The following is a 12,244-nucleotide window of genomic DNA, read 5'->3' as shown; positions in this document are numbered from 1 at the left end:
AGAGAACACGAATATCGCGGGGGTCATGGGACAAACCGTACACCATATCATCAGCATCTGTCCTGATGGGATCCGGGCGGGAGAGGGGGGGGGGTTTGTGGTTGGGGGGGGTGCAGATTGACATCATTACATTTTATGCTAAATAACCGCCTGTGAAATAGGGACTGCGTCGCTCCACTATTTCCGAAGCCTGACAGCGCCGTTGCGGGCTTAGAAATGCAAATTAAACCATTATGTTCAATAATTATATGAAAATATGAAGAGTTCAGCATGTTTTCCAGCCCTGATGGCGGTTAATGGGATGTACGCTTATGTAAATAACTACTATTAAAGCTAATGCCAAAAAAACCCCTAATAAATTCATAGTAAAGCTACTGATTTAGGAGGCTTTTAGACGCCGGCAGAGCTCAGTTATTAGAAAGGAGTGCGTTATTACGCCCAGACCTCATTACTGCCGCAACTCGCCCAAATTCCATCAATTATTTTACAATAATGAAAATGAGAAACATTCAAGGGGGGAGGGGGGGGGGGGTGCATCCCGGGGGAGCACAAGGTTGGGGTATGGCAATACTGGGGCCTCATCCATCTGTATACAGGATGATGGAGATGGAGGGTGAAGCAGGAGCAGATCGATGCAGATGTAGGGTGCTGGGTTCACTATGGAGCATGTCCTCACACTGCTGTGCTCCTAGCTCTGTGCACTGACATGCTTCACTGCCCCTCCCCTCTGCTGTGTAATACCTGTAGTATAAAAAGGGAACAAGTCACCAGATTTTACACCATTGAACTAACAGCTCAGCCTCAGATTGGGGACAAAATTTCCTTTCTAAAAATGTAAAATCTCAAACGTTTACATATTTTAAAAAATTATACTCCAAAGTAATGCAAGAAGAGAAGAGTCAGATTTTGTCTGAGATGAGTCAACTTTCAGCCTCCCCTGTTTTCAGTTCAATGGCACTTAGAAACAAACTGGTGTCATATTAAAGATGCAAATGTCATCAGGCTTGTGGTTGTGTGAGCTACAGAACTGAAAAGTAACAGAAGACGTAGTTGGAAGTGTGGGCGGAAGATAAAAGATCCAATTCCTGCCCATTTCTTTAACTTCCTCTTCCCATCACTGGTCTCTTTAGCGGCTGCAGGCGGAGGGTCATTTCAGGCAACCTTATCTTTTTGTTAGAATAATGCTTCTGGTGTCATTTTAAAGATAGGAATCTCATCCCTCAGCTTGTGATAAAACAGAACCATAGATACAGGAACTAGGCAGGCATTGGCAACCTAGATGGGTTGTGAAAGATGAAATACTTGTATTTAATATGACACCAGCAGCAGGTTTCTAGGTGCTATTGAACAGAAGACAGGGGCATCTGAAGTGACTCCCCTCTGCAGCCTCTAAACTTGATTCAACAGTGAGGACCAGCACAGGAATCAGAAGAGCCCAGAGACCCCAACAACAAGAGATCCAAAAGAAACACGGATAGCTGCAGCACCAAACGCTTCCTTGGGCAGCAAGTTGAATAACGCTGGAAGATCCTGACCAAATCCAAAACTTTAAGGGGTTGGCCACTCTTTTAAATGGGTTGCCAATGTGGAAAATACCTGAATGTTCATCCAGTGATTCAGCAGTTCTGCTACTTACTTTTGTACAATGTTCAGACCCTCTGAGCTTCTCTGTTTACATGTCTGAGCTCTGCTGAATAGGAGGAGCTGTAGCAGAAGATTAAGACTCCCTCTCCTCTCCCTTTGTCTGTCAGTGAGAGGATTGTCCAAGAAAGTGGCGCCATGAGGCGGGCAGGAGCAGCGAGAGAGAGGAGGTTGTGTACATATGTAGAGGGCAGCACGAGTAGAACAGGGAAAGGCCGAATGTCTCAGGAGGCGACAACACAGGTAAATGTACATGCAGAGAGACTTCTAATGGAAATGATGTATTGAAAAGAGGCCAACCCCTTTAAGTATGAAGATACTCTGTTTTATGAGCCTACAAGTTGACAAGAACTACAACCAGAAAAAAAAAGGAGGTCACAAAGCCTGTGTGTCAGAAAACAAGACAAACTAGACCATTGTGTACTGACCTCACTACGGAGAACACAAATGTAAAATCCAAAAAGCTTAGTCCTCATATGATATCAATACGGTGAGTAAGTCCCACAGGAGCAGACAGGTAAGTTTCCGAACACACCTGTATATCTAAAACCAAGTCTAAAAGCAAAGACACAAAGTCACTCCACTCCTATAAAATAATGGAAGTCTCTGCGTGATCTCCCCACGTCCGAGTCTGGCACAGGCGCAGTATATCCGATAGGGAAAGGAAAACATCCGCTCACAGCTCCGCCTTCTATACATTGAGCTGCTCCATGGAAGAGGCCGTCATAGGCGAAAGTAGAGCAGAAGTCGTCATGTGAGTAGATACAATAAACAAACGCAGGGTGTATCGCACTAAGTTGTATTTCCTCTATCCGCAGTATCCATCTGGCGGATCATAACCTCATGTATATACATATTATTCACACACACATGGACACTGGAAACGCCAATACTCCGAAACACATGTGGAGTGGTGTGAACAACGCCCAGAACGCGGAGCTGTGAACGGATGTTTTCCTTTCCCTACCGGACATACTGCGCCTGTGTCAGACTTGCATAAACACATTAAGCCATACATATACACACATACATACATACATACATACATATATACACACACATGATGCAGATTTACATGCACATTTTCCAAATCACAATCTGCAATGTGCCCCTAAAGGAGTGGTGGCAGGATTAACATTTAGCCCTTTTTTTTCGGAGAACATGATACCAAAAGTCACCAAACAGGACTCGCTGATAGGCTTCCTGCTCCGCTGAAATCTGGAAGTCCCATAGAAGTCACTTACCCTGCGCCCCATTGATTTATATAGGATCTTGTAAACGCAGAGACCCCTTTGACATGGCGCAAGTAAAGAGGGGCTTTTTTTTTCTGCAGATTGGTGCCCTTTCCCCATGCAATCTCAGTTATCGAACCCTCCACGATCGCATAATTACACCCCTACAACATGTGTAGCACTGTTCATCCTCCTATAAATTGACAAGTGGGCGTTACCATTCCTCCCGATACTGTCCAACCAATGATGAAATCATACTGCCGTGTCTTTAGTTGTACAGTGACCTGCAGGAATGTGTCACGATTGCCGGGGCTATGGACCTGCCATGTAAGGGTTAATCTGACTGGCTGCAGTGTGTACGTACCCCAAGACCTGATTAAAACGAGGCAATGCAGGGTGCTGGGGGGGCCGCTATCCTTATGGAAAGTGTTCCTGTTCAGCAGGCAGGAATGGGAAATTCATGTTGACAAATGTAGATTTCATGGAAGGGGAGAGCGGAGGGAACAGCTGGAGAGCCGCTTCCAGCCCGGCGCAGGCTGCGTCCCATGCTGCTAAGTCATGCCACCGAATGGAAACACATGCAGATTTATTCCTCTCCATAAATTAGTACAATTATAACTCAGAGCAAAAACGGGGGGAGGAGGAGGGGGGTGTAAATATACGATAAAGGATATCTTCCCTCTCTGCGGCGATGAGGTTGTTCTGCTCCTCCAGGTGACGGATCTTCTTCTCAAACGACTCGTGCTCCGTCTTTAAACGCTCCTCCGTCACCTCCTTCTCCTCGCTGACCCTGGTGGGAGGAGAACGGGGTCAGGTCACAGACGTCAAAGAAGTAAAGAAGGTGCAAACACAAGAAGACGACTAAGACTGTGACCTCGAGACCTACCTGAGGGATCTGCAATGTCCTAGTGGAAATCTACTGTAACAGGGGCTTTAATACCAACTATAAGTGGTGGAGGAAGAGGAGGGTGCAACTCGAAGCCCCCAACAAGGAGAGCGGGCACAGTGATGTACACATATTACAGCTCCACATATAGCACCAGACAGCCATCAAGGGATGGAGGTTTTGGAGAGGATTGTGTATTTTTCTATAATTAGCTGCCAGCAGATTCTAACATGTGGTGGAGGTGATCGACAGATTAATAAAAAGAAATCTTTATACATCATATTCCGCAGCGCTGTACAGATCATGGTGTATACACAAACAATTTAACATATTCCTTTTGTCTCCTCTTATTGTCTGTAATGAGGGTCCTGCGCACAAGAGCTTACAGTCTATGAAATTAAATTGAAATCCACCATCAACATCCAACAGGATAAACCAGGGACATTACTCATTGATCCAGGCACCGGGACTAGAGGAATATTCTTCTATTTGTTATTAATCGCCGGCTTCCTTCTAAAATCAACTTTTATAATTATGCTAATGAGTCTAAAAGGGCTCTTGTGGGTGTTACCAGAGCCCCTCAGTGCTGCAGATTCAAAGGCTGTTATTTGTCTTCCCCTCCAATGCACAGCATAATAGCATGTGAAGCTACAGCAAAAGACCTTCAGGCTCATTAGCATAAACTTTAAAGTTAATATTAGAAAGTAGGAGGCCACGGATTACAAATATAAGTAGATTTCGACAGTCACGTTGCCTGGATCCCTGGTTTATCATGATTGATGCCGATGGTAGATTTCCCTTAAGTTGAACCCTCATCAATGACAAGGTGGACTGCGAGTTGCCCGCGTGTGTACATGCTCAACTACAAACCCTGGTTCCCCGGCTCGCACTTACCCTGTAACTTTAAGTGGGGATCAGTGTCTGGAGTGAGGACACTCCTTTAAAAATTGAAGACTTACCATTAAAAATAGCCAACAAGCACTGATTATCAAAGGATAGTGGAGAAATGGCCGACGGGGATCATACAAGATTCCCTATGTCTAACTCCATCCCATCAGGATGTCCTCTTCCCAGCATCCTGCGCTCCAATTACATTTGTTGGATTTCCACAATGTTTACAGGGCGCAGATCAGAGGTCACGCAGGTATGGAGCAGGCTAGGGAGAATAAGTGTTAATAAAGGGATTGGCCAGAGAGTTTCTTTATTATCCCCTATTCACAGTATAGGGAATAACAACCCGATCAGTGGGATCTGACAGCTGGGACCCCCACCAGTCACAAGCACGGACCGTTACATCACCTGAGCAGGGGGATCCATTCTCAACAACCCAAAGAAAAGTTAGATCATGCACGTGTTCAGCAATACTAAGACAGTGCACGAGACTGGCGAAGATGGACTTAGAGGGGTCTTCCCATGAAGAAAAATTGGGCACTACCCACAGGATAGGGCCGAACTTGCTGATCAGGATAGGGCCGAACTTGCTGATCAGTGTGCGTCTCAGTGCTAAGACCCCCACAGATCATGAAAGAGGGGTCCGTCAGATAATGGAGCAGACGGAGATTGTCGAACACAGCGAAAACCACTCGTTTTCGTGACCTGTCGGGGTCTCTGCACTGATCAGCAAGTTAGGCCCGTTTCTCCAGTTTTCTTGGTGGGAAAACCCCTTTAACCTGCGGCTTCATTGAGCCATTGAGAACGGGGCAGAAAGGCCTGAATTTGGCAGGGGCCACAGCAGCCGGACCCCCAATAATCAGATTGTTTTATCTCCAATCCTGTAAATAGGGGACCACCCCTTTAACAAAGCCTCAATAGATTATCCCCTTTAATAAACATGGATATCTAAAGTTCTGTAACCTCCAAGTACATTCATTGCCTTATACTGACACTTATGTTTGTGCTTTTTTACCAACTTGGAGCAGTAAAAAAAACTTAAAAAAATAAACCAGCAAATAATATAAATACTAAAAAAAATGTAAAAATCTATAATCTTCTAATAGCAGCTCCACTCGTAGGAACACTACAGAGCAGTGCGGTGCAGCATGACATACACGGCTCCTGTAGGTTAATGATGTCACCTGTACACAATATTTCTGGAGAGCACCTGGCGTCGGGCGCGGGAGAAGGGCATCCGAATGCCAACGCCGGGCACATAGCGATGCCTCCTTTATGGAATTCGCATGTCACTTAATGGTGCATTTTATTGCTAACTAAATATTAAGCGCAGAGTTAATAGCGTGAGAGACGGTGGAGCCGCACGATCTACGGCGCTTTAGACGCTCAGCCGCACTCCTTAATCTAAATGAGATAATTTCGGCTGCGCCTCTCTCTGTATCCAACATGGAAGCACATAACTCAGGCAGCGTATTAAGCAGCGTTATCCATCACGGCCGCTACCTCTCACCACCTGTTCCGGCTAAGAGCGCGCAGAAAGATCAATTATGTGCTAAATATGGGCATGAAAGAGCCACCAGTCTTACTCTCCTGACAGTCCAATATTAGGAACCTAATGTGTTGTTTGACATCTGTGCCCGGATCTAGGTCATGGTTATGCTCCCGGGGTCTAGACGCAATCTTTCACCGGACACAGGAAAACCGGAGAGGACAAATTAGAAAGTTTCTTCTGCAACTTGTGGCGATACAAGGAGTGTGTGCACGTGGCCATGATGTCAGGTCTGAACACCACCGTACACCAGCTGTATCCGATCTCAGAGATACATACGGTAGACGCCTTCAATCTGGAGAAGATTCACTTTCTCATGAAGCCAAATTACAATTAAAAAAAACAAACTCATCACCGGCTGCAATTCACATAAGAACCAGAAGGTGGCGACGCATTGACAAATCTAGAAAAGTAGGAGCTGTGCAGAGCCAAGAGCACAGCAGTGTGAGGACACGACTTCCATAATCCTAGAGTGTAAATCCATATTCATTACTGCCAAAATACACAAAATTATGATTGCACAGCTCCTCGGGTTTCGTGTGCTACACATTTTTTTTTTTTGTGGATGACGCCCTGACACTTTCATTTAACGGGCCGAGGCTCATAAACGTGTTCATCACTGACCCGTGTGGTGGCAGCTTGGAGCAGGTCCTATTCCTGCCTGTGTTTGAGACTCAAGGATTCCCACAGACCACTATGGGTACACGAAATATACAGACGCCACCTACACGTGGTCTGTATTGGTGGATCACCTGCCTGGTCACTTGACACCCACCAACGGACATGGAGTTCAGCAACACGTTACACACGGATGACATTAATGCAAGAACAGATCACGGATCCTCCGTTTACACAAGTTCCTGTCCAGGTACCTAAACGCTACAGTCTGCACGGCAAAACCTGCTGACACATCCCCTATAACAGTGGTGGCGAACCTATGGCACTGGTGCCAGAGGCGGCACTCGGAGCCCTTTCTGTGGGCACCCGGGCTATCACCCCAGCACACCAGACAGTTGCAAGCAACTTCAAAGATGCTGCTTTGTCATATTTTGATACTTTCTTTTCTACTTAGAACTGTAGGGAGAGTGAAAATGAGTAGACAGGGCTCAATTACCTTTGGAGGACCTCCTGCTGGCCCCATGATTCTCTGTGTACAGAGGGACACTGGAAAGAAGCTAAAATGATGAAATTACTGTGTTGCTGTCCTCAGGAGGCCAATCTGATTGAAAGTTGTTGAAGAAAAGGGAGCAATAAGTTACTGCTTTAATTTTTGGTTGGCACCTCACAAAAAATAAGGGGGGTTTGAGTTGCAGTTGGGGCACTTGGCCACTAAAAGGTTCGCCATCACTGCCCTATAATGACGGGAGGATACACAACCTGCCATACTGTAAGACTCAATGCACTTTCTATATAGAAGAAAAACTACAATCAAATATCCAGGAGGAGACGTGACAGAAGAGAGAGCCTATTACGTAGGCACCAAATTTACATAATTAGAACATGAAATTTACATAACGAAAAATTTTAAAAAACAGCGCCTTTGGTGCGTTTTGTCAGTCCAGTGAAGCGGAAGGCGATTATAGAGGCGAATATATACTCAGAGGCATCAGGTTCTCCGGGATCTTAATAACTCTCCCCTAATACAGCGGGATGAGGGGTCTGGAGTCATTAACCACGCGACTACTGATGGGAATTGGGACAAAGATAATCGCACCGCGACTGATGTCCACATGGCGGCAGATTTACTAATTCAGCCCAAGATACAGACAATTTAAACCGAGACTATGGGGGGCATTTATCAGCGCTTATATACCGGTTTCTGGCGTAGAAGTGGCGCGGTTGTCTGTTTTTTGTTTTTTTTTTCACAAAACTACGTCACTTTTGCCCAGCGGCTGCGCGACTAATACATCAATGGGCCTATACTGCCACAGGGGCGAGACGAGGCCTTTAGCAAACTAAACTCTATCCAAACCATCTAATAAAGCGAAATGTTTAGAAGCCAAAAAGTCTGTCAAACCAAAACCTTAACCACCAGATTTGACCCCACTAAACTCCCAGCTCCTCTCAGTTCGGGGCTAAAATGTCCTTTCTAGAATTCTCTCTTTTATGTGAGATCTTACCCGTTTACCTATAACACAAAACTCCACTAAATTATGTGAAAATGAGCAGAGAAGAGTCAGATTTTTGCCAGAGATTAGTCAAGTTTAGAGGCTAGAGAGGCAAGGGTCACCTCAGTTGCCTCTATCTTCAGTTCTGTAGCACCCAGTGACCATGCTGTCATGTAAAAGATAGGAATCTCATCTTTCAGGTGACATCTGAGTGGTGAAACTGGATAAACAAGCAGTTTAAGCTTCTGCTGTTTCCGTATATTCTGATACTTCGTTGTATGGTGTCACCTTTTGTGGGATCCGCTGACGGTTTCATCGTTTCTATTTTTGGGACTGCATGGGACCTTTTGATCACTTTTTATAAAAAAAATAAATAAATAATAAAATTTATGTGGGGAAAGAAAGGGAAAAAGTGCTGATTCGGATGTTTATTTCCAAAAATGGCAAACTTTATTAGTCGTTCAGCTCATCACACAGCAGATACAAGACATAGAATACTTGCCATTATATCGATTGATTTTATTTGCTGTGTATCCGACGTGTCATATATGAAGGAGGCCGATGTGCAGGATTTCTTATTACGTTCTCCGTATCTGCCTCGCTTGGTGCTGCCTGATCACTCATAGAATATACTGTACTAGCCTATACCGTATGATACTGGACCTTCAAACCGAATGAGGACTCTACTACTGGCAAGAGAGGACTAAAGCTGCTAACTGGAACTTAATAAATCCCGATAACCTACTGAACCCCTTCTATCCCCCCCTTTTTTTTCTTTCGTTTGCATTGACGACCCTATGTTGGGGGTTTGTTTCATAAAATTAAAAAAAAAAAAAAAAAAAAAAAATATACTGTACTACAACTGTATATGGGCAAAGTACTGGATCTGTATTACAGGTTGTGCGGTGCCTACTATAGGAACTATGGTCATTCCGTGACCGCTACAGATTGTGCCAAGCATCCCCGACATTACCCAGACAAGCCAACAGGGGGTGACAATCCCATCCAATATGCTGCTACCACCATTTAAAGGGGTTAACCGTTTACAAAAAATTACTTCGGGCCGGGCTGGGGCGGGCTATTTAAAAATAATGAACGTGGACTAACCTCCTCCCGCGCCGCAGTCCCTTTCGATCCGTGCCCCTGTTTACAGGGGGAACTTCCAGCCAGCGATGTGGCCGGCTCCTCCCATCCGTCCCTATCTCTCAGCGTTGTAAGCGCTGGGAGATGGTGTCAGACGGGTGCTTATGGCCGGAAGCTCCCGGTGCCCCCATGTAAAGAAACTGCGGTGCGGGACATCAGCAGTGCCAGACGAGGTAAGCGCACGTTTATTAATTTTTAACTAGCCCGTCCCAGCCCGGCCCGAAGTAAATGTTTACACCCGGATAATCCCTTTAAGGGCCTAAGCAGGGAGTAAGTGTTACAAGTCCAAGCGTGTATGGAGGGCCATCAGCCCAGGAGTCCTTTCCATGCAATTACTGTTGTACCCCCCCCCCCCCCAAGCCATTATGGTAAATCAGGGACACTCCGGCCTCTTTCACACGAATGTTTGATTCCTCCAGTTCTGTACGAATCTCTATATATGTGGCGTTTATACGGAAGCACACGGTGCACAACTGTATGCAACCTGTATTGTAAACATTCCCATAGACTTTTATGGGGCGTATGAAATAAAAATACAGCAAGAAATAGGACTCTGGGTACAGAACGCTACAGTGTACAATATGGCCATGTAAATGTGTGGCTGCATTGTCTTTGGAATGAATGGGGCCGTATGCTACACGTAAAGGTGGTTATATATTACATGCTTGTGGCTTTACTCATAGATCCAGGCGCTGTGACTATGGTAATCTCCGTATATATTTGTTAGGCAAGGCATCCTGCCTTCTAAAATCAACTTTCATATTTATGCTAATCAGTCAGAAGTGCTCAATTGAGAGCTACCAGAGGAGGAGTATAAAAGCCTGGGAAGCTACAACACGTTGGCGCTCTAGTAATGCCCCCAGAGCCCTTCTGGCTCATTAGCATAATTATAAAAGTTGCTTTTAGTAGGAAGTGAGGTCATGGATAACAAATATAAGACACTAATCACAGTCACTGCCTGGATCTAGGAGTAAGTGCCCCTGGTTTACCATTATGGGTGGTGATGGTAGATTTACTTTGAGGGATTAAAGACAGATCTAGTTCGGCTTGCATAGCAATGAATTCTGTGATACCAGATCCATGGCGCTGTGAAGAGACAGCATCACTACCATCTGTAAGATAACACAACGAAAGGATCATCTTCTGTGTACAAATTGTCAAATTAATAAAACTGGTGCATCTTATAGGACGTCCCTCAGCCATACCCCATCCTCTGTGTTGAGGACCAGCCATGGGGATTGTGGCCAAGAAACAGTCATTTGTCTGGGCCAGGTCCATATTGACATCCATCCAACTTTTGGCTTCTGATTATGGCTTATTGCTGATCAATGCACAGGACTTGATTAATGACCTATCCACAGGAGGCCCCAGGGGTCACCAGGATGGGGGTGCGGAGCTCCTCTCTGGGCACAGGTAAGCCAGGTACACTGCAGCTCGTGCAGTTACAAGGGGTATGACCATGTACAGCAGGACCACTAGTTACCTATATTATAGTCTTCAGCAGAACAAAAAGGGAATGATGACATCACCTATGGGATAGCATATGCCACCTACACGACTTGTCAGGAAACGACCCCTACGTGACCTATACGATGATGGAACTTCTAAGGCTTTAGTAGACAGAGACTCCATTATAAAGCGCTCTCTATATGACCCATACGTAGGACGCCTCTTCAGATTCTCATTAAACCTAAGCCTGATTCCCATCTTCACACAAGTAGAAGACCTGTTCAGTGCGGAGCGCTTGTAGCCCGATTAATGGGGGATATCTCCATCTGATATGACTGCGCTTGTTGATCCTCGCACCCAGGAAAGCCGTGTAAAGTCTCGCTAAGCGCCGAGATCAGAAGCCGGAGGGACGTCTTACCTCGCCAGCTCTTTGATTAGATTTGCAATTCGTCTCTTGTCTTCTGGGCACAAATCCTTCAAAGACGCGCTTCTTATCCCAGCTTCTGGCTGCATCACCTGGAGAGAGACAGGAAGAGAGAGGACACTTCATGAGGCTGCGGGTCTCCTGTACGAGGGGCGGCAGAGGTAATCCCTTATTGCACAATTATCTGGAGTAACGACGCAAAGGAGAATACGAGAAGCCTCAAAGCGTCAGAGAAGGGACCGCAGGACACCATCCATTTATCAGACTCTTCTAATATTATCCCCAGCATAGCTCATCTTCTGCTGCCTCACAGCTTAAAGGAAACCTACCAGTTAGAATGGCAGGGGTAAGCAGTAAGTACCGAGCACCAGCTCATGGTGAGCTGGTGCCGGTGCTTAGTTTCGTTAGTGTTAATAACCGCTGTATCGCGGTTTTAACACTGTTTAAACTTTAGAGCAGAAGAGGCTTCGGCGCTGCGCGCGCCTACATAGGAAATGCCGGAGACGTTGCGCACGCACGGTCGTGAGCAGCGCCGAAGCCTCTTCTGCTCTGAAGTTTAAACAGTGTTAAAACCGCGATACAGCGGTTATTAACACTAACGAAACTAAGCACCGGTACTTACTGCTTACCCCTGCCATTCTAACTGGTAGGTTTCCTTTAAGGCTGCATTTACATGAACGTATGCCTGCACAGCTACGGACGCCGAAATGGAGCGGAGGACGGGTGACCCCTCCCATCTACACAATGCATGGCGTACGGGCTTCTACACAGGGAAAGAAAGGACATGTCCTATCTTTTCCCCCATATGTGGCACCGTATCGTTCCATGCAGCCATTGCAGTCTATGGGGGACAGATGTACAGCCACAATGTGACTTAAAACCTAGCTGCTGTGACTCACTACTTACCTCTGTGGAAGTTAT

At 45.8% G+C, this 12,244-nt stretch overlaps 1 protein-coding gene across 3 annotated transcripts in view; it reads right to left on the bottom strand.

The window, feature by feature from the left end:
• The window catches only part of KIAA1328 (KIAA1328 ortholog), an 82,354-nt gene that overhangs the window by 59,051 nt on the left and 11,059 nt on the right, over nucleotides 1-12,244 (bottom strand). For all 3 annotated transcript variants that reach the window (XM_072132834.1, XM_072132835.1, XM_072132836.1), the window contains exons 4-5: nucleotides 11,318-11,415; nucleotides 3,548-3,663 (exon numbers count right to left, since the gene is read on the bottom strand). In XM_072132834.1, the coding sequence (XP_071988935.1) occupies nucleotides 3,548-3,663; nucleotides 11,318-11,415 (214 nt within the window). The remainder of the gene's footprint in view (nucleotides 1-3,547; nucleotides 3,664-11,317; nucleotides 11,416-12,244) is intronic.

The sequence above is a fragment of the Engystomops pustulosus genome, chromosome 1 (genome assembly GCF_040894005.1).
Source record: "Engystomops pustulosus chromosome 1, aEngPut4.maternal, whole genome shotgun sequence".
In the NCBI taxonomy this organism is placed as follows: Eukaryota; Metazoa; Chordata; class Amphibia; order Anura; family Leptodactylidae; genus Engystomops; species Engystomops pustulosus.
Note: the sequence above shows the minus strand (reverse complement) of the source record. Positions and strands in the feature narration are given on the sequence as shown.